We start from the raw sequence: 22,148 nt of genomic DNA on the forward strand, positions 1-22,148 counted from the left end.
TAATAACGTCATCGGCGGTAACTTAACGCGGATCCGGACTTAACGCTTCAAATTGAATATGGGCCTAAGTTGCATCATATTGTGTCTTAGACGCATTTTAAGGCAAAAAAAAGAAGATGCCAAACACTAGCAGAGTTGCACTGGACCTGGCAGCTCACTCACCCAGGCATATTGCGCTGCGTGGCATAATGAAGCTAGATGACAATGGAAACACATCTGTTTTCCACATACTGATACAGAACTGCTACCAGGAAGGATAGCACACTCCATGCGCAGCTGCGGGAAGAAGCAGGGAGGATCTTCAAGCAGTAACTGGTTTAAAGGGCAGTCTCCTCCCCTGGGACCTACTGTGTCCCTCCCCTGCCAGGGTTAGTCCCATCCATCCTATGCATTTACAGCTGCCACCCGCCGACTAGGATATTAAAATGGTGAGTGCAGCTGCCTGCTTTAGTCTCACTTGCCGATTTTGCTGGACGGCGCAACACCCACCTCTGCCTGCACACGGAGCTCCTGCACCAGGGGCTCCGCCTCCGCTGCGCCCCTGATCATTGCCACAATACAATTGTCTCTAGAGTACTGTGGACTATATTGAAACTATATAAATAAATAAATAAATAAGAAGAAAATATAATAGGCCGTGAGGTCATACCTGTACCAGAAATCCATGCCCTCGTGCTGGAACATTTTTTGCACCATTGGTTGGCTAAAAATAAAATAAAAATAGAAGATCAATACACTAGTGTACAGTAAAATAGCTATACAATATTTGTTTCAGATGTTGCATTAGAATTATAGTTCATTGCTATGTTTTTTTAAGACAAACATTGAAGTGTACAGTGTAAATGCCCCGATTATTTTTTTACCGTGCATGACCTATTGCGTTAATAAATAAGTGTGTAAACCAGGGCTGATAAATGTTAGCTGAGGAGATGGTCCATGCTATTATAGCAATAACCACATATTTACAATAATACACTAATAATACAATAATACACTATTGCAGTGAGTTCCAAATTGGGTGCCATTGCACCCTGAGGGGCCATGAATAGGAGTGTGATACGTCCCATTTTTTTCCACGATCATTCCAGAATTGGGCTCTGTGACCCCGCATCCCGATGACAATCTTTGGGACGCCCATATGTCATGGTTTTTCGTGGGGGAGGGCGGTTGGGGCCGCAGTCGCTGTCACAGTGAGGGCGGAAGATGGGAAGAGGCCATGTGGGAGTGAAGAATGCTCCTGTGTGGTCATGTGATGCGTACCCATGATCCCCAGCGGCCGGTCACATGTTATGACGTCATGCCATCAATGACGGCCATCCATCTTTTACTTCCCGTCAGCCATGGCGTACGGTCGCATTGCTGCCGCACTTAAACGCCCATTTATCAGCCACAGAGGAAACAGCTGAGAAGAGTAACGCTTTGAATCGTGCGTATGCAGGCCGTGACACATGCACAGTATGAAAAAAGAAATGCCTGCAGCCTTATACTTAGGGGTATATTTACTAAAGAGCAGGTTTTTAGAAGTGGAGATGTTGCCTGTAGTAACCAATCAGAATCTACTTAACATTTATCTAGCATCTTCTAGAATAGGGGTGGGCAATAAGTGCACCCCCCCCCCCAGATGTTGTAAAACTACACATCCCAACATGCCCTGTCACAGTTTTGCTATTTGGCCATGCTAAAAATGTTGCAATGCATGCTGGGATGCGTAGTTCACCAACAACTGGAGGGCCGCTTATTGCCCACCCCGGTTCTAGAAGGTAATGGCTAGAATCTGATTGGTTGCACATTAGTAAATATACCCCTTAGTGGCGTGTCACTCAGAATCTATAGGGTATATTTTTCTAAAGTGCAGGTTTTTAGAAGTGGAGATGTTGCCCATAGCAACCTATCAGATTCTACTTATCATTTATCTAGCATCTTTTAGAAGATAATAGCTAGAATCTGATTGGTGGCTACTGGCAACATCTCCACTTCTAAAAACCTGCACTTCAATAAATATACCCCTATGTGTGCTGGAGGAAGGTGGTTTCAGTATCAGCATAGGCTGAGAGTACTGGAGGAAAGTGGTTTCAGTATCAGCATAGGCTGAGAGTACTGGAGGAAGGTGGTTTCAGTATCAGCATAGGCTGAAATACTGGAGGAAGGTGGTTTCAGTATCAGCATAGGCTGAGAGTACTGGAGGAAAGTGGTTTCAGTATCAGCATAGGCTGAGAGTACTGGAGGAAAGTGGTTTCAGTATCAGCATAGGCTGAGAGTACTGGAGGAAGGTGGTTTCAGTATCAGCATAGGCTGAAATACTGGAGGAAGGTGGTTTCAGTATCAGCATAGGCTGAAATACTGGAGGAAGGTGGTTTCAGTATCAGCATAGGCTGAAATACTGGAGGAAGGTGGTTTCAGTATCAGCATAGGCTGAGAGTACTGGAGGAAGGTGGTTTCAGTGTCACCATAGGCTGAGAGTACTGTAGGAAGGTGGTTTCAGTATCAGCATAGGCTGAGAGTACTGGAGGAAAGTGGTTTCAGTATCAGCATAGGCTGAAATACTGGAGGAAGGTGGTTTCAGTGTCAGCATAGGATGAGAGTACTGGAGGAAGGTGGTTTCAGTGTTACCATAGGCTGAGAGTACTGGAGGAAGGTGGTTTCAGTATCAGCATAGGCTGAGAGTACTGGACGAAGGTGGTTTCAGTGTCACCATAGGCTGAGAGTACTGGAGGAAGGTGGTTTCAGTATCAGCATAGGCTGAGAGTACTGGAGGAAGGTGGTTTCAGTGTCAGCATAGGATGAGAGTACTGGAGGAAGGTGGTTTCAGTGTTACCATATGCTGAGAGTACTGGAGGAAGGTGGTTTCAGTATCAGCATAGGCTGAGAGTACTGGAGGAAGGTGGTTTCAGTATCAGCATAGGCTGAAATACTGGAGGAAAGTGGTTTCAGTATCAGCATAGGCTGAAATACTGGAGGAAGGTGGTTTCAGTATCAGCATAGGCTGAAATACTGGAGGAAGGTGGTTTCAGTATCAGCATAGGCTGAGAGTACTGGAGGAAAGTGGTTTCAGTATCAGCATAGGCTGAGAGTACTGGAGGAAAGTGGTTTCAGTATCAGCATAGGCTGAAATACTGGAGGAAGGTGGTTTCAGTATCAGCATAGGCTGAAATACTGGAGGAAGGTGGTTTCAGTATCAGCATAGGCTGAAATACTGGAGGAAGGTGGTTTCAGTATCAGCATAGGCTGAGAGTACTGGAGGAAGGTGGTTTCAGTGTCACCATAGGCTGAGAGTACTGGAGGAAGGTGGTTTCAGTATCAGCATAGGCTGAGAGTACTGGAGGAAAGTGGTTTCAGTATCAGCATAGGCTGAAATACTGGAGGAAGGTGGTTTCAGTGTCAGCATAGGATGAGAGTACTGGAGGAAGGTGGTTTCAGTGTTACCATAGGCTGAGAGTACTGGAGGAAGGTGGTTTCAGTATCAGCATAGGCTGAGAGTACTGGAGGAAGGTGGTTTCAGTGTCACCATAGGCTGAGAGTACTGGAGGAAGGTGGTTTCAGTGTCACCATAGGCTGAGAGTACTGGAGGAAGGTGGTTTCAGTATCAGCATAGGCTGAGAGTACTGGAGGAAGGTGGTTTCAGTGTCAGCATAGGATGAGAGTACTGGAGGAAGGTGGTTTCAGTGTTACCATATGCTGAGAGTACTGGAGGAAGGTGGTTTCAGTATCAGCATAGGCTGAGAGTACTGGAGGAAGGTGGTTTCAGTGTCACCATAGGCTGAGAGTACTGTAGGAAGGTGGTTTCAGTATCAGCATAGGCTGAGAGTACTGGAGGAAAGTGGTTTCAGTGTTACCATAGGCTGAGAGTACTGGAGGAAGGTGGTTTCAGTATCAGCATAGGCTGAGAGTACTGGAGGAAGGTGGTTTCAGTGTCACCATAGGCTGAGAGTACTGGAGGAAGGTGGTTTCAGTATCAGCATAGGCTGAGAGTACTGGAGGAAGGTGGTTTCAGTGTCAGCATAGGATGAGAGTACAGAATTCCCCATCAAGGGAACTGGTGATGGCAGGTTTCAAGAGCCGGCTCTAAAAATGGATTGAATGCCTTTCTTACAGGAGAGAAGGTAACTATAAATATAATTAATCATTTGCGTAATTAAGGACCAGAAGATAGATCTGACTGCAATTATAGGTACAGAAAGCTATTTTTGTAGTGTTAGCTATTAAAACTGACCCCAAAAAATAAAAACAGAATGCAGATTTGTAAATCATTTTGTTGCTAAATATGTATCATATCACAGTGCAAAATCCATCCAAGTCTGTAAAGTCCCTTACATGGAACATTCATTTATAACTTGATTTCAATTACATTTAAAAACAAATATACAGTATTAGTATTACTAATAATACATTTAACCTCTGTATTACCCATATTAACCCATTTACGAGAAAGATTACCGCAGTTTCTTAAAATATGTATTTTTTTATGAATTCCAAATGTAGTTTAAAAGCGTAGGGATATCCTATTGTAATTACAGCAACGCACCAGCAGTTTTTAGGTTTTTTTCCATTGGATTCCTCTAAATTGCTTCTAAAGAGTGGATAAGTGAAGAAGTTACCCATAGCAACCAAGCATCTTCTACGGAGGGCGACGAGAGGGAGAGGACCAGGCTTGTGGGAGGGGCCCGGCCCCGGGTTAGCTGATAAGGGGGACATTGTCCCCTCTGTGTGGCAACCAGAGCCCCCTGTACAGTGGAAATGAGGAGGGGACATAAGGAAAGGGGGCATGTGGACTCAGTTGGAAGTCTCTCCCCATAGGTGCCTACTGCAGTGGATGTGATCTCCAGGAGACATTTTTTAAGAGGAGTAATGGCTATGCCTTCCCAGATTGGCCACGCCCCTCTCAGTACCGGGGCCCCTGGTTACTCTCTACGGGCCTGGTTTCTACCTATCATTTCATAGAATGTACTTTGATAAATGCTAGCAAGAAGCTGATTTGTTGCTACTCCACTCTTTAGGAGGCTTAATATTAAAAATGTAGCTATTCGGGGGTTCCCCTGTGTATATGGGCTCCAGGGAGACAGACCGCCTGTTTGTCACCCTGTTGTTAATTCCGTACTGTGCAGGGGCCACACGCTCGGGAGGGGGGGGGGGGGGGCACCCACAGGGCCGCAACCATCGGCCTAATGTTATCTGTTACAAATATCAACAAGTTCTCAATTAAAGTATTCAACCCAAAAAACTCGAAAACAGTGAGGCCCCTTAAGGTGATTTACAGTACAAGTGTCAGCTATTTCAGTCTGCATCTAGAGGGGTAATTAGAGATAATGTTTTGGTTCACCGTCTTCCTCGTGTTTATAGGTATTGGGGCTTATGTATTAGGGTGCGAGCTGGTGCCACTGCGGGAATTCAGGTGGGGGTTCCCATATTTTTTAAAGCCAAGCTGGTTGTCTCATCTGGGAATGCTGAAACAAGAATGTATTAGTAAGCAATAAGTATGAATGATATGACTGTACGCACGGCAGGTTGTGAAGATGCAGCTGGCGTTAATATACCAATCAGCCCTGAGGTAAGAGAGAGCCTCCTGCTGTCTGCAATAGGTTCTTTCAAAAGGTCCATTTTTGATGATTTGGGGGCACTGGAATAAGACTTGCTGAGTAGTTTGTGGTTCTTAAATCCATCTAATTCTTCCATACGAATATTACTAGAGTAAGACCTGCTTAACAGTCTGTGGGGCTTCAAGGTGCTGTTGTGCTCACATCTGGGATCCCCAGAACAAGAACGACTTAAGAGTTTATGCTGTTTCAATGAGATGCACTCCTCCTGCTTAATGGCTGGGGAACACTGGCGGTTCAAAAGTTTGTGTGGTTTTAAACCCATCGCCTGTTCAGCCCTAGGGTCACTAGACAAGGATCGGCCAAAGTTCCTGTGTGATTTTGTGTTACACATGTCTTCGGCCTTCACCGTGCTAGAACAAGTCCTTCGCAGCAATTTGTGTGTTTTGGAAATGCCATCTTGTTCAGACTTTAGTTTCACTTTGCTCTTACCGCATCCAGGTGGGGGGTAACTTGGCGACCTTGGAAAAGAAAATAACAAGAATTTCAACAATTCTAAAATAAATTGAATTATTGTAGATAAAATGCCAAATACAGCAATGATCATATAAAATTAATAGGAAATTTGAGCATATTTATTTTTGTATACAAGAAAAAAAAAAAAAAAAAAGACTACCTGACCTAAGTACAATGCTGTGATTCTCAGCATTCTACAGCTGGGGAGGGACCTCAGATGATGTGATTGGTGGATTCATACACAGTCATTCCTCCCAACTGTCCAAGAGGGACAGTCCTGGGGGCAAATGGATCAAACGATAAAGTGGAGAGAGATAAAGGGCCTGATTCAGAGCCGGACGCAAGTGGCTGCTCGTTCGCTCCGAGCGATGTTTGCCCAACTGCGCATGCGTACGGATCTTAATACGCATGCGCGAACCAGTCAGTGCGGCCGAAATTCATGTGCTCGCAAAATAGCGAGTGCCTGCTATTTTGAGTGACAGAATGAGGCGTATGTGGGTGGTAACAGGGGAAGGTGCTTGAAAACGGGGAGTGGAGATCCGATCGCAGGCGTGCTTAAAGGTCAAAACGGATGTTTTATGGGTGTGCATAATTAAAACAGCAGCGTCATTGACAACGTCACTGTGGTTTTTTTTAGTCAGAACTGCTCGCAAAATTGTGGTAGCAAAAACCAACCACAAGAATAGCGAGCAGCTCATACCCTGTTCGATGTACTCGATTAATCTAATAAATAGCGGACATGACATAGGATGCGAGCGGCCAGGGGGCGTAGTTTCCCACAAAACGTTTTGTTCGCTCGTTCAGACCTAGAGGCGTGAACAGACCGCAAACAGCGAACGGTTCATTTGAATAGCCACCCCTATTTTCAGGACGAGCGAGCGCTAATTGCGTCCGGCTCTGAATCAGGCCCAAAGTAACAACCAATCAGGCGGGGGCGTTTTAGGAGAGAAGGCCCGTGTGCAGACTCAGTGCAGGCCTACTCCTCTTTGGCAGCACAGCAGATTCTGACTAGATGCCCACACCTAGTCAGAATCTCCAGGATCTCCGGGAAAATGGTGCCCACACCTTATTCCTGGGGACCTCTCTACTGTGCATGCGGAAGTAACCGGGAAAATGTACGCCGCCATTTTCCCTGTGATTTTTGCTGGCCTGGCACTACAAAGAAGCACTCTGAAGACCGCTGAGAGATAAGTATATGGAAGTATATGGGTGCAGGGTGGGCGGTGTGGGCCCCCCCTGGACCCAGGGACCCTGCACCCATTATAGCTGCTCCATTGCAATCAGTCTGTGTTTGTAAAATGACAGTTAGAAGCTGATTGGTTGGTACTTTATCTCTGTACACTTTATTACTCTTCCACTTTTTACTTCCAAGGTTTGATACATCACCCCCCCCCCTTCCCCCTCCAATCTGACGGCGCTACCCTGATCTGGACAGCTTTGCCTTGTGGGTTACAAATTCAGGAGGTCTCTTATTAAATGCTGCAACAGCTGAATGACAGTGCAGGAATGAACCTGTCTCTGGCAATGAATCTTTAGGAGAGGGGCTAAGGATCTCCCCAATGCTTTAGAGGTGCTAGACCTGCCCACAGGGTGCGGTCACAAGCCCAAAGTGACTTGGCCACATCCCCATCAGGGTGTGCCTATGTCCCCCTACTTTTTGTCCCATGTAGAACTTAAGCACAGGTGGAAGGTAGGAGCAGGGCAAGAGCCAGTGATGAGATTGTTGACCTATTATCAGGTCCCATTAGGCCAGTCCTACATATGTGGGAAAGTGTTTATCTTACTTTGTAACACAGAGATGTTGGTCTAACATCCAGGTGACGTGTCTGTATGTATTTTCCAGTTATGGTTTAGTTATGTATTTGACCATTTCAATTTTGGAGTTTTGTGGCCCTTTAAACTGATGATAGTAAGTTAAGAACAAATGTTAGACAGAAACACATAAAAGATTTCATGCCAACTGTTGTGCTGATGGGAAACAAATAGCTTGTGGGGTTTTCCTCCCTTTGCGGTTATTACTGTCAGTAATAAAATATACTTGGCTGTAACATTCACGCTAGACTGGTTCTCTGTGCGAGATACTGTACATAAAAGGAGTTTTCAGAACAACAACACAGTTACCTGCGCAACGTAGAAAAAATGTGCAGAGGAGACTTCACCTTCTTGTCAGACATTTTCTTGTGCGAACAATTTGATTTTTCTTTGCTCTGTTTCCATTGCTGTGTCACAAATGTCTGCATGATTCTGTGTGCACATCAAAAGCAGCATCTGCTTAAAGAATTCTTTGAATTGATGAAAACCTTCTATTTCAGATGTCCATAATCATATAAATAATAATAATAATAATAATAATAATAAATCATTCTACACTGGAAAGCCATTCAGTAGTGTATTGCATTTGAATTATTAAATGAAAAATATTTTTTACATCCTGAAATCCTCTCCCCATAATTAGAAATATAACAGGGAGGCCCATGCCCTCAAATATTACAATATAAATTAATTTACTGGAAGGCCCCACAAACATTCTCATTAACGCTCAGCCAGCAGCGTTACAAGACGCACAAGGACATCACCGCAAATTTTGTGTATATTACCCAATACCACATATAGGACCTCATTCAGACCCGGTCGCAAGCGCTGAGCGCTCGCAACCGGGTCGATGTTTTGGTCCTGCGCACGCGCAGCGGCCGCACTGTCCGTGCGCAAGCCCCGGAGTGGGAGAGAAATTCTCTCGCTCCGGAGCTCACTACAAGAGGGCCGGCTGTCGATGTTGATCGACAGCTCGGCCCGTTTTGTAGGCGGGGCGGGGGGGGGGGTGGCTACACAAATGGAGGCGTTCCCAAGCGAACGCTTGCCGTTTGGGGGCGGCCACACTGACATCAGCAGTGATGTCAGTGGGGAGCTTCCTGCTTGATCAGAGCAGGAAGCTCCCTGGGGCTTGCGGTTGCCGAGACCCAACCTTAGGGTCTCGTCACAAGCCCCGATGGTCGCGATGGTCTTGACCATCGCGACCATCACCCTGGTCGGTTGCTAAGTTGTGGATGGTAACCCACAGCTTAGCTAGCGACCAGGAGGCCGTACTAAAAAAAAAGAAGCGTCCGCCCTCATTCAGAGAGAGCGATTGCTTCTTGCGACCACCTCTGAATGAGGGCCCTAGTCCATGAGCAATCTTGTTGTAGCCACCTTACCTGTTTTTTTGTTTTTTTTCATTTAATTTATTTATGATTGTTTTTTCTATCACTACAATTATTACAGCATCAGAATAGTTTCTGTACATACTCGTAATATGATATACACTTAATAATAATATTATTACCCCGGATTTATAGGGCACCAACATACAGTAATATTCCACAGAATAATATAAAATAAATTATACAACAAAAGGAAAATATAATAATATTCAGATAATTAATAAATAAAAAGTCTTAGAATTATTATATTTCATAAAACCTTGTACAAAACCATGTTCATGTATGAAGTAGTCCAAGTTTAGCGGCTTTTTCCAGTTAAATTCTGTACACACATGGACATGACCATAAATAACAGGCACGCAATATTTTATTTTTACTTGTGTAGTAGCATTGATGCGTACTAACATTGGGCCTGATTCAGCAAGGAACACACGCTAGCAGACGCACGCCGCTGCAAGAATATGCTAATCAATGCGTACGCACGGATACAGCAGCACAAAATGCAGACGCCCAGCCCCATATTATGTCACCCATCTCCCTTTACTCAAAGCCTGACCAGTACGCAAGATAGCGTAAACATCGGTAACATCGAGAACCATCAACCACATTTACATAATAGTGGTTGACCAGACCTCGCGCAGGATCTTGGCAACTTCCTGTGTGCACAGAGTTTCATCACTGCGTCCGTTGCCGCACTGGGTAAATTATGGACGCCCCTAACACGGCACCCGTCACCCCCCACAAACGGAACTTCCTGTCAATCAATATCGGAGGGGGTCTGCGTACACGCTGCGTGAAGTCTGCATACGCATACCAGACCGCACCGGGTAGCTCGCGCAAGCGCAGTACGGAAACATTGGCCAAGTGCGTGCTTTGGGCCTGATTCAGACCCACTCGCAAGCGGCTGTCCGCTCGCAAGTGGGTCGATGGTGTGCACTGAGCATGCGCACGACGGAGGGAGCTCCGTCGTGCGCATGCGCCTGTCGCGACGAGCGAAGGAAAGTCCTTCGCTCGTTGTGTCTGATCAAAGGGGGCGTGCTGTCGATGTTGATTGACAGCACGCCCCCTTTGGTGGGCGTGCCGGGGGCGTGCCTCCCAGTCAGAAGCCGGCCCACTGACATCACTAGTGATGTCAGTGGGAGTGATTTTGGCTCTGATAGAGCCAAAATCACTCCGGAGCTTGCGGTTGAAAACCTCAACCGCAGGCTCCGGCTCGCAGTTTCGATGGTCGCGATGGTCAAGACCATCGCGGCCATCAAACTGCACGCTCGTATAGCCTGTGGGTGGTGACCCACAGCTATACGAGCGTCCAGGAGAACGCTCCATTTTCATGGAGGGCGGCCCTCATTCAGAGCGTGCGCTCTGCTCAGAGCGTGCGCTCTGCTCAGAGCGTACGGCTCTGAATGAGGGCCTTTGTGTCCTGTGCATTCCTTGCTGAATGTATGGAATATCCCGGTAATACAGAGAGTACCTTATCAATTAAAGTTTATAGAGGGTCCAGCCAATACATCCATACATTATTGTAAGTTTAACTTATAAGAAATTATTTAGACACTTTCATAAACTTACTTCTTCAACTGATGTCCCAAACCAAATTTTTCTTTTGTGGATATCTGAAACACATCGACCGTTGGTACTGGAAAAAAAAAAAAATACAATTTCCTAAAAAAATTTTTGACAGTTTGTGTAAACAATGCAATTAATCTCATCTCCAGGTTTCTAACAATTAATGATAATATTTAATATAGAAAGAGTAGGCATCTTGGTAGAGGTTATGTATTGGATCTAATATAGTAATTATTAGCAATGGCATTCAGAGTCAAAATACACAGATTTATTATTACTTGTTAGTGACCATTATTAAACAATATTAGTTATGTCCATTTGTTTTAATATATATATATATATATATATATATATATATATATATTTTTGGCCCAGAAAAAAAAAAATAAGAACAAAGTAGAAGGTATAACATGTACGTAGCTGTGTTTTTAGATGGCGTGAATACCTGCTATAGCTCTTACAGCTTTGTCACAGTTTTTTAGGTTTGTTATTACATCTCCAATATTGAGGAAAATGCATTAGCCTGCGACTTGCTGGCATCGGCGAGTCTGGCCGATGTTTTAAAGGGACAATCATTTAAAAAGGTAAAAACAACCTAGTTTAGCCTTTTAAATGATTGCAACTTTAAAACATCGGCCAGACTCGCCGGGATGTCGCCGATGCCTGCAGGTCGCAGGCTAGTATATGTGCCTTTTTATTAGCACCTTCCTTAGAAAAAAACTTAGTATTGTACACCTACCAACATCGTGTGTGAGTTCACACAGGTGACCTTTGTAGCAACTACACATTGCAAATAGTTTATACTATAGAACTCCACAGTTTTCATCTAGGAAGTGATAGTATGTTGCTGCTACAAGTTTCACAGATACAATTTTCTATGTATCTTCAGTTGAGTAAACTGGAAACAGATTCTCGGTTATTTTGTTAACTTGTTGGAATTATGGGCCTGATTCAGAGTCGGTCGCAAGCGCTGAGCGCTCGCAAACCGGGTCGATGGTGGCCCACAGCGCATGCGTACGACGGAGCCGGCATGCGCGAGACCCGGATAGCGATGGCACTCCGTCGCTCCAGGTCTCGCAACAAAGGGGGCGAGCTGTCGATGTTGAGTGACAGCTCGCCCCCTTTGGTGGGCGGGCCAGGGGGGTGGCTGCCTAAACGGAGACATTCCCATGAGAACGCCTGTCGTTTGGGGGTGGCCCCACTGACATCACGAGTGATGTCAGTGGAGAGATTCCGGCTCTGTTAGAGCCGAAATCTCTCTGGGGCTTGCGGCCATGAGACCCTACCACAAGGGTCTCGTCGCAAGCCCGATGGTCGCGATGGTCTTGATCATCGCGACCATCATCATGGCCGCTCGCTGTAGCTGTGGGTGGTCACCCATAGCTATGCCAGTGGCCAGGAGGCCGTTCTAAAAAAGAAAAAGCCCGGCCCTGATTCAGAGCGAGCGCTCTGTAAGAGCGACCGGGTCTGAATCAGGCCCTATGTCTACAGATATTACTGTCAACCTTGTTGCAGAATATGCTTATGTGTTCAAGAATCAAACAGGGCAAGATTGTGGGGTAAACTCTACTGTGAATAGAACAGTACCTATTATAACATAACATGGAAGATTAGTCAACAAGTTTGTACAATAGAGTATACTGTTACAGCTTACAAAACAGCGACATCTACTGTTCCTCCAGTAAAGTGACTCAATTATTCTCAGCCTGCAACTGTTGCTACTGTATACTCCAACATCAATATGATGATGTGCATAGACAAGGAGACAAAAGTCCCCCGCATGAACTACCCACTTACTACTATGCCAGTATGCTTATTTGGATTTTTTTGTTTGTTTTATTATTATTAACTATAATGCATATCATAACAATATAATTAAAGGGGGGGGGAAAAATCACTCATTAAGTCCGTAAAGAAAGCCCTAGAAGGGATTCAATAATATATGGGTAACATAGAAAGTTAAAAAACAGGCACTAACCGGGGCCATTTAAATACTGTGTTAAAGAACAGTGCAGACGAACTACAATCGGCTCAGTGCGGATCACATCCCAAGCTACAGCTATTTCTTCCTGATGGATGACAAAGAACAATAAAATAATGCTATAACCATAGCTGTCCTATGAAACAAATCAATGCATGAAAAGAAGAATGTATAAAACAGTGGGGATTACTTATACACCGGTCATATAACATGGCATTGGGGCACATGCATATATAGAAAACTGCATAAAATTGTCTCCCTGGACATGCAAATACTGTACTAATATATAGGATTTGCAAAGGAGAATATCTAACCAACAATTAAATATCTGTAATGGGTTTTTTTTAAATTTTTTAAATAGACCTTTTGGGTCTATTATGCACATTTTTTAAAAAAAAGCCATACATATCTATGCAATCTACAACGCAACAGTAAAAAAAAAGTGAGGTGCATAGAAAAGTAGAAAGGATGTGAAGCTAATGTTTTACTAGCTATTAATGGGATGTTAACTGGTACATTGCTTAGACTGTTTGGACTAAGTTTATTTTTAACTAGCCAATTATAGACTACTCCTGTTTTTCATGAATCTTACATAAACAGTTTAACAGGTTAACTGTTGGTATACTGAGTTTGGAAATGAAAAATCAGACCTGGGAAAAGAAAATTTGAGACAATATAAATATTTGTAAATGCCGAATAACGTTTCTGGAACGATTTCATTGTAACGGGACAACAATTTTTAAAATATGCCTGAAATTCTCAAATTTGTGTTCTATAACAAAAAATAGATACATTTGGGAAATTTGATTCCAGTTGACCTTTTTCAAGTCAGTTCACCGGTGGTCAGCACACGACACCCCTGCAGTTCTAAATATTTACTAATTGCCCCTTAATGTATGTAAATGTTTACAGAGTAGTCCTATAGAACTAAACACAGACTGTTAGGTTTTTTTAATCTTGACTGAACTGTTGTTTCATTTCAATTTAACAAGTCTAAGTACTCCTCAAATCTGAGGCACCTTTGTTACAGACAGCAAATTCCACAATAGTTAAGTTACTCATTCTGCTTATGAAAGTCAAGTAACTTACATCGAGGAAGCTAACATCAATATGCAAATCAATATCCACATCGTCAATTGCTCCATATTCCCTGCAAGAGAGAACAATGACAAATATTAATCACCTCTATATCATTCAATGCCATTTACACACTAAATTCAACATTAAAAGAAAACCATTTGTTTTGTATAAAAGCTCTGCAACAGTTAAGTTGTCCACCCAGTTGCAAAACTTGGAACACGGGGTGTGATTGAGAGGTGGACGGAAATTCCGTTGCGGCTGTGATTCCGTACGCAGCGGATGTGTAAAAATATGCAAATGTTGCAGCTGCCAGGATCTGTATTGAGATGCTCACTAGAGGTATATCAAGTCCACCATTTGCCCGAACAGATGTACAGATGTACTATCCACTGCACATTGGTGGCATCGATGTTCAGAGCCTTAACCACTGCATACGAATTCACAGTAACAGGGACAGAAACACTCCTGAAACGGTCATGACTCTCCTGCGTTTGGGTGTGTGTCCCCCATGTTATCTCCCACAAATGCTCTCTGACTGTCAATCACTCTGCGTCCAAGTCCTCACTGTGACTGCCCTCAATAATGAAACTTGGCGTATTGAAGTGCGACTCATATGCATAGTACAAAAATAATCGCTCAATGCTGTGAACATCGGAACTGCATTCACTGCTGAATCATTCCTACAGTGCAGGAAAGTTAATAAAAGACTGGTAATATTAGGTGTGTGATAACACACAGTGGCGTAACTAGGGCAGGGCGAGCAGTGTGCGTGCCCTGGGCGCCGTTGGACTGGCGGCGCGGGGGGCGCCGCCGGCCACGGTACTGGCCCGCTCGCCCTAGTTAGCCAGTGTAGCGCCGACCGCAATAAGTGCGGTCAGTGCTACACATTTACACAGGACCGGCGCTAGGCTTCCAGCGCCGGTCCTGTGCTGCACACCTGAGCCCGCTCCCTCCCCCTGAGCGCTTGGCCAATAGCGCTAGGAGGCGGGCTCAGGCTGTGCATAACACACGCATCGCCGCCAGCGATGTGTGTGTTAAACAGCAGCCAATGAGAGTCAGATAGACTCTCATTGACTGCTGCAGCACCCACTGCAAGAGCCGGGCTTCCGTCCGGCTCCTGCAGTGGGTAATGGGACAGACATCATGACGTCTGTCCCATAATGCTGAGCGCGCCAGCTGGCGGGCGGCGGGAGCGGCGTTGCGGACCGGAGCAGCAGCAGCGTGGATTCAGGTAAGTATATTTTTATATATATATATATTTTTTTTAACCTATCTGCACTACTGGGGGCACAACGGGGGAGGGGGTGGCTACTACTGGGGGGACATCTACTGGGGGGTGGGGGCACAACGGGGGAGGGGTGGCTACTACTGGGGACACCATTATTGGGAGAACCTCTACTGGGGGCATTTAATCGGGAGGGGGAACCTCTACTGGGGACTACTACTTGGGGGGGAACTACCACTGGGGGCATTATAAAAGGGGCCTACTACTAGAGGCACTGCACTCGGGGGACCACTACTGGGGGCAATAGTAGGAAGGGCCACTACAGGGGGCACTGGATAGGGGGGATCACTACTGGGTGCCTGCATAAGGGGACCACTACTGGGAAAACTGCATGGGGGGGGACTACTGCTGGGGGCACTATATAAAGGGCACTGCATAGGGGGGGGGACTACTACTGGGGGCACCATATAAAGGGCACTGCATAAGGGGATACCGCTACTGGGCGCACTGCATTGTGGGGACTGCTACTGGGGGCACTGCATAAGGGGGAACACTACATGGGGCACTGCATTTGGGGGGGCACTACTGGGGGCACTGAGTAAGGGGAACTAATTGGGGGCTGTATAAGGGAGACCACTACTGGGGATACTGTATAAGGGGCACTACTATGGGCCTGCATAAGAGGGACCACAACTGCATACTGGGGGTACTATATAAGGGGTTAAGGTGCATATGGATAGGAATGTTCAGTGTGAAAATAAAGGGGTGTGTCATGTTGACACGCCCCATTTTTAAGTGACCACGCCCATTTTTTGGCACGCGAGCCTTAGGTGCGCGCACATCGGGGAGGGGGGCTCCCTTTTCAAATTTGCCCTGGGCTCCAAATACCCTAGTTACGCCACTGATAACACAACAAGGATTCTCGCTATATGCCCTCTACTAAGGGGATGTAGTCAGGATTCCGATCGTCAGGATGCCGACTTTCACAATACCAAACAGCGGCATCCTGATGGTATAAAACCCCTGATCGTGTGACCGAGTGTGACAGTTGCCCCGTCATAAATATTTATTTCCCCTTTATAAGTCAAATAAAATTCTCCCTTAAGATAAGTATTACATGATCTTGCTCTCTTAATATAATTATACATTCATTTTGCACCACTAGTATATTCATAAAATAATATTGCTCCTATAAGACAATTATTGTTTTTGCCCCCTTAATCAATACATAATGATTGTCATTATAATAAGTGTATTGTGCATCCTCAGGTTTTCTCATTATCAGCAACTTAATGAAGTACTGGAATAGTTTATTTTCCACTAAGGCTGGGTACACAATTGGGCATATATTGGACAAAATTTTGTTTTGAGGCAAACTGTAACGACATATCGTTCACATCGCATAGTGTGTACGCTCAATTGCGCGTTCACATTCGTCGTTTATAGCATCTTCCCATCTGATATGCTGCATGTCAGATGGGACGATGTAATGAACGATACCATGCTGCTAAATGCAGCATGGATAGGCTCATCGCGCCACCGTACCCAGCATCATGCACTGTGGACCTGATTCAGACCCGGTCGCTAGATGCGGCCACTCGCTCCCAGCGTATGCAAATTCAGCTAAGTGACGTCAAGGCAGGCGATCACACGGCAAGGCATAAGCACGCCCACTATTTCTTGGCGAGTGATCACTTTGTGTTTATAGATGCCCACCAGCCTGTCTTTAGCCGCCCACTAGCGAATGTCATCTCCAGGAAGTATATACAACCATCGGTACATTGGGTTCCATCGGATCTGACAGCAGCGCTTGTGGCTGACTGTACCCTACCGCAAGCACTTCAGTGTATAATTCAATCAGGTGCTGTGTACTATGACGCTGCTTGTTAATTAGGCACGCCTCTGAAACAGCGTTGAAACACTCAGGCATGCCTGCGTTCGCACCTCACTACCCCGTTACTACTGCCCTGCCCCTGTTACCACCCACAAACGGCCTCTCCTATCACTCATTCCACTGGGCTGTCTTTGCTGGGCGAGCGAGCGCTTCCCGATCCTCAAACTAGTTTGCGCACGTGCACTGCGATGCGCAATTGCATAACATAGCCCGCGTACGAGTGAGCGGCCGATTGTGAGAGGGTCTGAATCAGGCCCTGTGTACGGACGGTACGATGTATCGTTCCATTGCTATTCCCGTCGCTGGGTACACACATCGCCTTAGAGAGAAAGTGTGTGAAGCAAGCAATACTCTAGTTACTTGTAATGCTACTGTTACTTATAATGCTAATGTTACTTACAGTTACATATAATGCTCCAAAAAATATTTAGTAAAATTATCAAGAAAACTACAATATTTAATATTCTTATATAAAATAGTTGCATAAAATTACTTTCAGTACAGGGAGGTGTGATTTACACAAATTTTTACCATTGCTTATGTCTAAAGTGAAACTTTAAGGGTTAGGTACAGGATGCCAGCGCTCCAGATCCCGGTGGTCGGAATCCCGACGTCGGCATCCGGACATGGTTAGGATACCAACACTTGATGGGTAAGTATTCTAATCCTACCCCTCCCCGCACTATAAACCTAACCTCACCCTAGCACCTAAACCTAACCCTCCCTACCTAGTGCCTAACCCTAACCTTCCCCTTAGTGCCTAACCCTAACCCTCCACTTAGTGCCTAACCCTAACCTTCCCCTTAGTGACTAACCCTAACCTTCCCCTTAGTGCCTAACCCTAACCCTCCCCTTAGTGCCTAACCATTAACCCTCACCTTAGTGCCTAATCCTAACCTTCCCCTTAGTGCCTAACCTTCCCCTTAGTGCCTAACCCTAACCCTCCCCTTAGTGCCTAACCCTAACCTTCCCCTTAGTGCCTAACCTTCCCCTTAGTGCCTAACCCTAACCTTCCCCTTAGTGCCTAACCCTAACCCTCCCCTTAGTGCCTAACCCTAACCTTCCCCTTAGTGCCTAACCCTAACCTTCCCCTTAGTGCCTAACCTTCCACTTAGTGCCTAACCCTAACCTTCCCCTTAGTGCCTAACCTTCCCCTTAGTGCCTAACCCTAACCTTCCACTTAGTGCCTAACCCTAACCTTCCCCTTAGTGCCTAACCCTAACCTTCCCCTTAGTGCCTAACCTTCCCCTTAGTGCCTAACCCTAACCTTCCCCTTAGTGCCTAACCCTAACCCTCCCCTTAGTGCCTAACCCTAACCTTCCCCTTAGTGCCTAACCTTCCCCTTAGTGCCTAACCCTAACCTTCCCCTTAGTGCCTAACCCTAACCTTCCCCTTAGTGCCTAACCTTCCCCTTAGTGCCTAATCCTAACCCTCCCCTTAGTGCCTAACCCTAACCCTCCCCTTAGAGCCTAACCCTAACCTTCCCCTTAGTGCCTAATCCTAACCTTACTCTTAGTGCCTTAACCCTCCCCTTAGTGCCTAACCCTAACCTTCCCCTTAGTGCCTAACCCTAACCCTCCCTTTAGAGCCTAACCCTAACCCTCCCTTTAGTGCCTACACAATCCCAAATGTCAAGATTGCTGGGATGATTGTGTGCAAAAGAATAAAACTAATCAGAAACTGGATTGAGATGCTGAAGGTTACATACCGATATCCTGCAAAAATCCCACAGAGTCCCTAGGCCTGACCATGGTGTGTGGGACCTATTTATTCATTTTGACAACAGTGTAATATTTCTTCTCCTGTATAATACTAACCCAAAGGATTATCCCCAGCTCTAATGCACTGTGTAAATAAATCTAATGTAACTCAAATACATTCTTCCTGGACTACTATGCAATGGTATCAGTCTACATCTTACAGCATCATAAAACAGTCATAAAACTTTAATATCAGTGTAATATTTTCACCACCTGTACATTACAACCCAATGGATTATCGTCAGCTCAGATGTACTGTGTAAATAGCAGTACTGTAACTGAAATCCAATGTTACTTGAAAAACCATTCAATGGCATCATTCTACATCGTACAGCATCATAAAACAGTCATAAGACATTAATATCAGTGTAATAATTCCCACCAGTATAATACAACCCCAGCTCTGATGCACTGATTGAGTAAATAGCTGTAACTCAAATCCAAAGTTACCTGGAACACTTTTAAATGGCATCATTCTGAATCTTACAGCATGGATAAACATTCATGACATTAGAATCAGTGTATACCTGAGAGATACAGCACTGGGCCCATAGATTTCTCTCACCGCTGCCAAATCTGCTTCCAGCTGTGGGTGTTTATGAAGTTCCCCATCGTAACTCACCTGCACAAGATATAATAGATTATAAATACAACTAGCACAATAAAAAGGATATCTATCTCTGGGGATGAGGTTCGGTTTACATAACCCTTTAGTTTACCCAAAAAAATACGAGGGGTTCCACTTTTGGAACCCTTTCTGTTGCTTATTTATAGACAAAAATGAGCTGTATATTTTCCAGCTGTCAGAACCCAAAGAATTCTAAAATGTATTCTAAAATGTATTTTTTTTTTAGGGTTCTTATTGTAGAGCTCCCAGTACTGTCTGAAGTAGGGATAACCATCGACATCTCCACCATCGATGGTCAAAGGTTTTTCAACATCGATAAGAAACCATTGATGGTTGAGGCTCACCATCAATGGTTTCTTACTGATGGTGCCATTGATGATTGTCTATGTGCAGACAATGCCTGCAAATGCACATGGCGGGGCTGGCACTCACCATCAAAAGGATCAGCCACCCATCGATGCTGGAAACCCTCGCCATCAGACCATTGATGGTTGCTAGCAATCGATGGTCTATGGCCAACTCTAGCATGAAGGATATACAATCAAGAAAATTTTATTACATTTTAACTGCTAAGATCATATAAAATGTTTAACATAGCCAATCTATTTATTTTCCAATAATGTGACACAGTCAAACCTCTCGCAGTGACCCAGTGGGCCTGCATACACACTGAGAAAACAGAAACAAATAACATTTTGTGGTATTTTTCTAAGCCCTTTAGTTATTTTATAGTTTCATGACTTGACCATCATTCACAGTTAGTTGCTTGTGTACGCTGTGCTACAGTAAATATCAGATTATTTCTTTCAAGATAGACAGAACTTCCTTTTGGTAGCACACTGAGATAAATATATTTTTAGTGCTGTATACAAGCGATGGGAATGGGGGTGGGGTGGTGAGATTTATTTAGATTGACAACAGAAATTTACCTTTGAAAAAATATCAGCTTGCTTTCCCAAGTACAGTATACAGATACTAAATATGTGTACTTTATACGTACAAGGTACAGTATTGTACACATTAGTGATAGTTTCTAAACCCTTCCAGAAGATATTTACATAATTCTGCACATTTCTCTAGCGGAGTTTGCCCTTAACCTCTAACACGTTTACCACAATCATACCACGCAGCACAAAAACAGTGTGGAGCGTTGATACAGTTCTAATCATAGACTATACATTCTGCGAAATGACAAAAACATCACTGAACGGCATTTCAAGTAATGGTCAAGCACATGCGGTATACAGATACTGTAGTGCTGCAATTTCAGAACCAGTCTTCATGGTAAACTGTCACAGAAAACTTATCCAGTATAATGCAGTCATAGAGCCCCGATATAAATTTAGATTACATTTTTTCCTATATTTGATATAATAAAAAAAATAAGATTGTTTTTATATATATATATATATATATATATATATATATATATATATATATAGTTTGTCTTGGTTGTTACCGGCATCACAGCCGGACCTGGAAGACATTGCTGGACCAGGTGAGTCGCCTGTAGAAAACCAGGTACGTTTTGTCGACACTCTATTCATGTTGACATTTCCATCATGATGACGTCGACGTGGTCAATGTCGACTTGCCAAGCATATCGATATCATGGCAATGTCGACCTTCTCATTTCATCATTATGAATGTACTACACCCGGAGAAACACCGGCTTCAGTTGTACATTTACAATTATACAGTGTATATTACTGTAAACTCAAATAAAGGAAACCATGAACAATGGTAGCATTACAATTCCTCTGTATATAGAATATGATCTACTCACTTGTAAAATAACATTTCTACCTCAATAATTAATACCCTACATAGTTTATACCATTATTTATAATGTATAAGTTTCAAGTGGATGTGTTATGGAATTCATTGAGAGTGAATTAAGAATGCATTAACGTTCCGTTTCAAAAATACTGCACATGATAGAACATATTGACCTTAAAGCTTACATTATCATTTTAGGAATAAATACATTAAAAATACATGTTGTATAAATTCTGCATTACAAAAGCCAAAGCCTATACTGTGCTGCACAAGAGGGCTTGCCATTTTAATATAATGTTTAAATTATATAGCAGTATATTCTAAATGTTCAACTCTGGAAATAAAATATAGACTAAATGAATAAAATATTCAGATGGGTTTAAGCCAGTATTCTTGAGAAGATATATTACAAATTTAGTTAAACTTTAAAAACTAAATAATATCTCACCAAGAAGTCTAATTTTGATGCACACAGAGCTGTCACTGGGTGCCTGCCAAATAGGCAGATGCCTAGGGCGGCATTGCTCCAGGGGGGACACCCAGCAGGAATGGCGGCCCGCCCCCAAGTAAGGGGCACAGCTAAAATCTGAACTAGGGCATCAACTTGGTGGTGTTTCAGGACCAATCGGTTTTACTGATTGATCCTGATAGGAGGCGTCTCAGGGCCTGATTCAGACCCGTTCGCGAGCGCTGAGCACTCGCAAGCGGGTCGATGGTGCCCTAGTGCCCGAGGGAGCTCCGTCGTGCACACGCGCGAGACCCGCATAGCGACGGCACCAAAGGGGGAGTGCTGTCGATGGTGAGTGACAGCACGCCCCCTTTGGTGGGCGTGCCGGGGGCGTTGCTGCCCAGACGGAGGCGTTCCCATGGGAACGCCACCCGTGTGGGGCCGGCCCCACTGACATCACTAGTGATGTCAGTGGGAGTGCTTTTGACTCTGATAGAGCCAAAAGCACTCCTGGGCTTGCGGAAGCGAGACCCTACCGCAGGG

At 44.5% G+C, this 22,148-nt stretch overlaps 1 protein-coding gene across 1 annotated transcript in view; it reads right to left on the bottom strand.

The window, feature by feature from the left end:
* PARP8 (poly(ADP-ribose) polymerase family member 8) overlaps window positions 1–22,148 on the bottom strand; it is a 245,726-nt gene that overhangs the window by 60,250 nt on the left and 163,328 nt on the right. Inside the window, exons 7-13 of the mRNA XM_088469494.1 lie at window positions 19,278–19,372; window positions 13,881–13,941; window positions 12,789–12,879; window positions 10,814–10,880; window positions 8,169–8,291; window positions 5,497–6,052; window positions 650–703 (exon numbers count right to left, since the gene is read on the bottom strand). Coding sequence (XP_088325620.1) covers window positions 650–703; window positions 5,497–6,052; window positions 8,169–8,291; window positions 10,814–10,880; window positions 12,789–12,879; window positions 13,881–13,941; window positions 19,278–19,372 — 1,047 coding nt within the window. The remainder of the gene's footprint in view (window positions 1–649; window positions 704–5,496; window positions 6,053–8,168; window positions 8,292–10,813; window positions 10,881–12,788; window positions 12,880–13,880; window positions 13,942–19,277; window positions 19,373–22,148) is intronic.

This window comes from Taudactylus pleione, unplaced genomic scaffold (genome assembly GCF_031769625.1).
Source record: "Taudactylus pleione unplaced genomic scaffold, aTauple2 ptg000092l, whole genome shotgun sequence".
NCBI classification, from domain to species: Eukaryota; Metazoa; Chordata; class Amphibia; order Anura; family Myobatrachidae; genus Taudactylus; species Taudactylus pleione.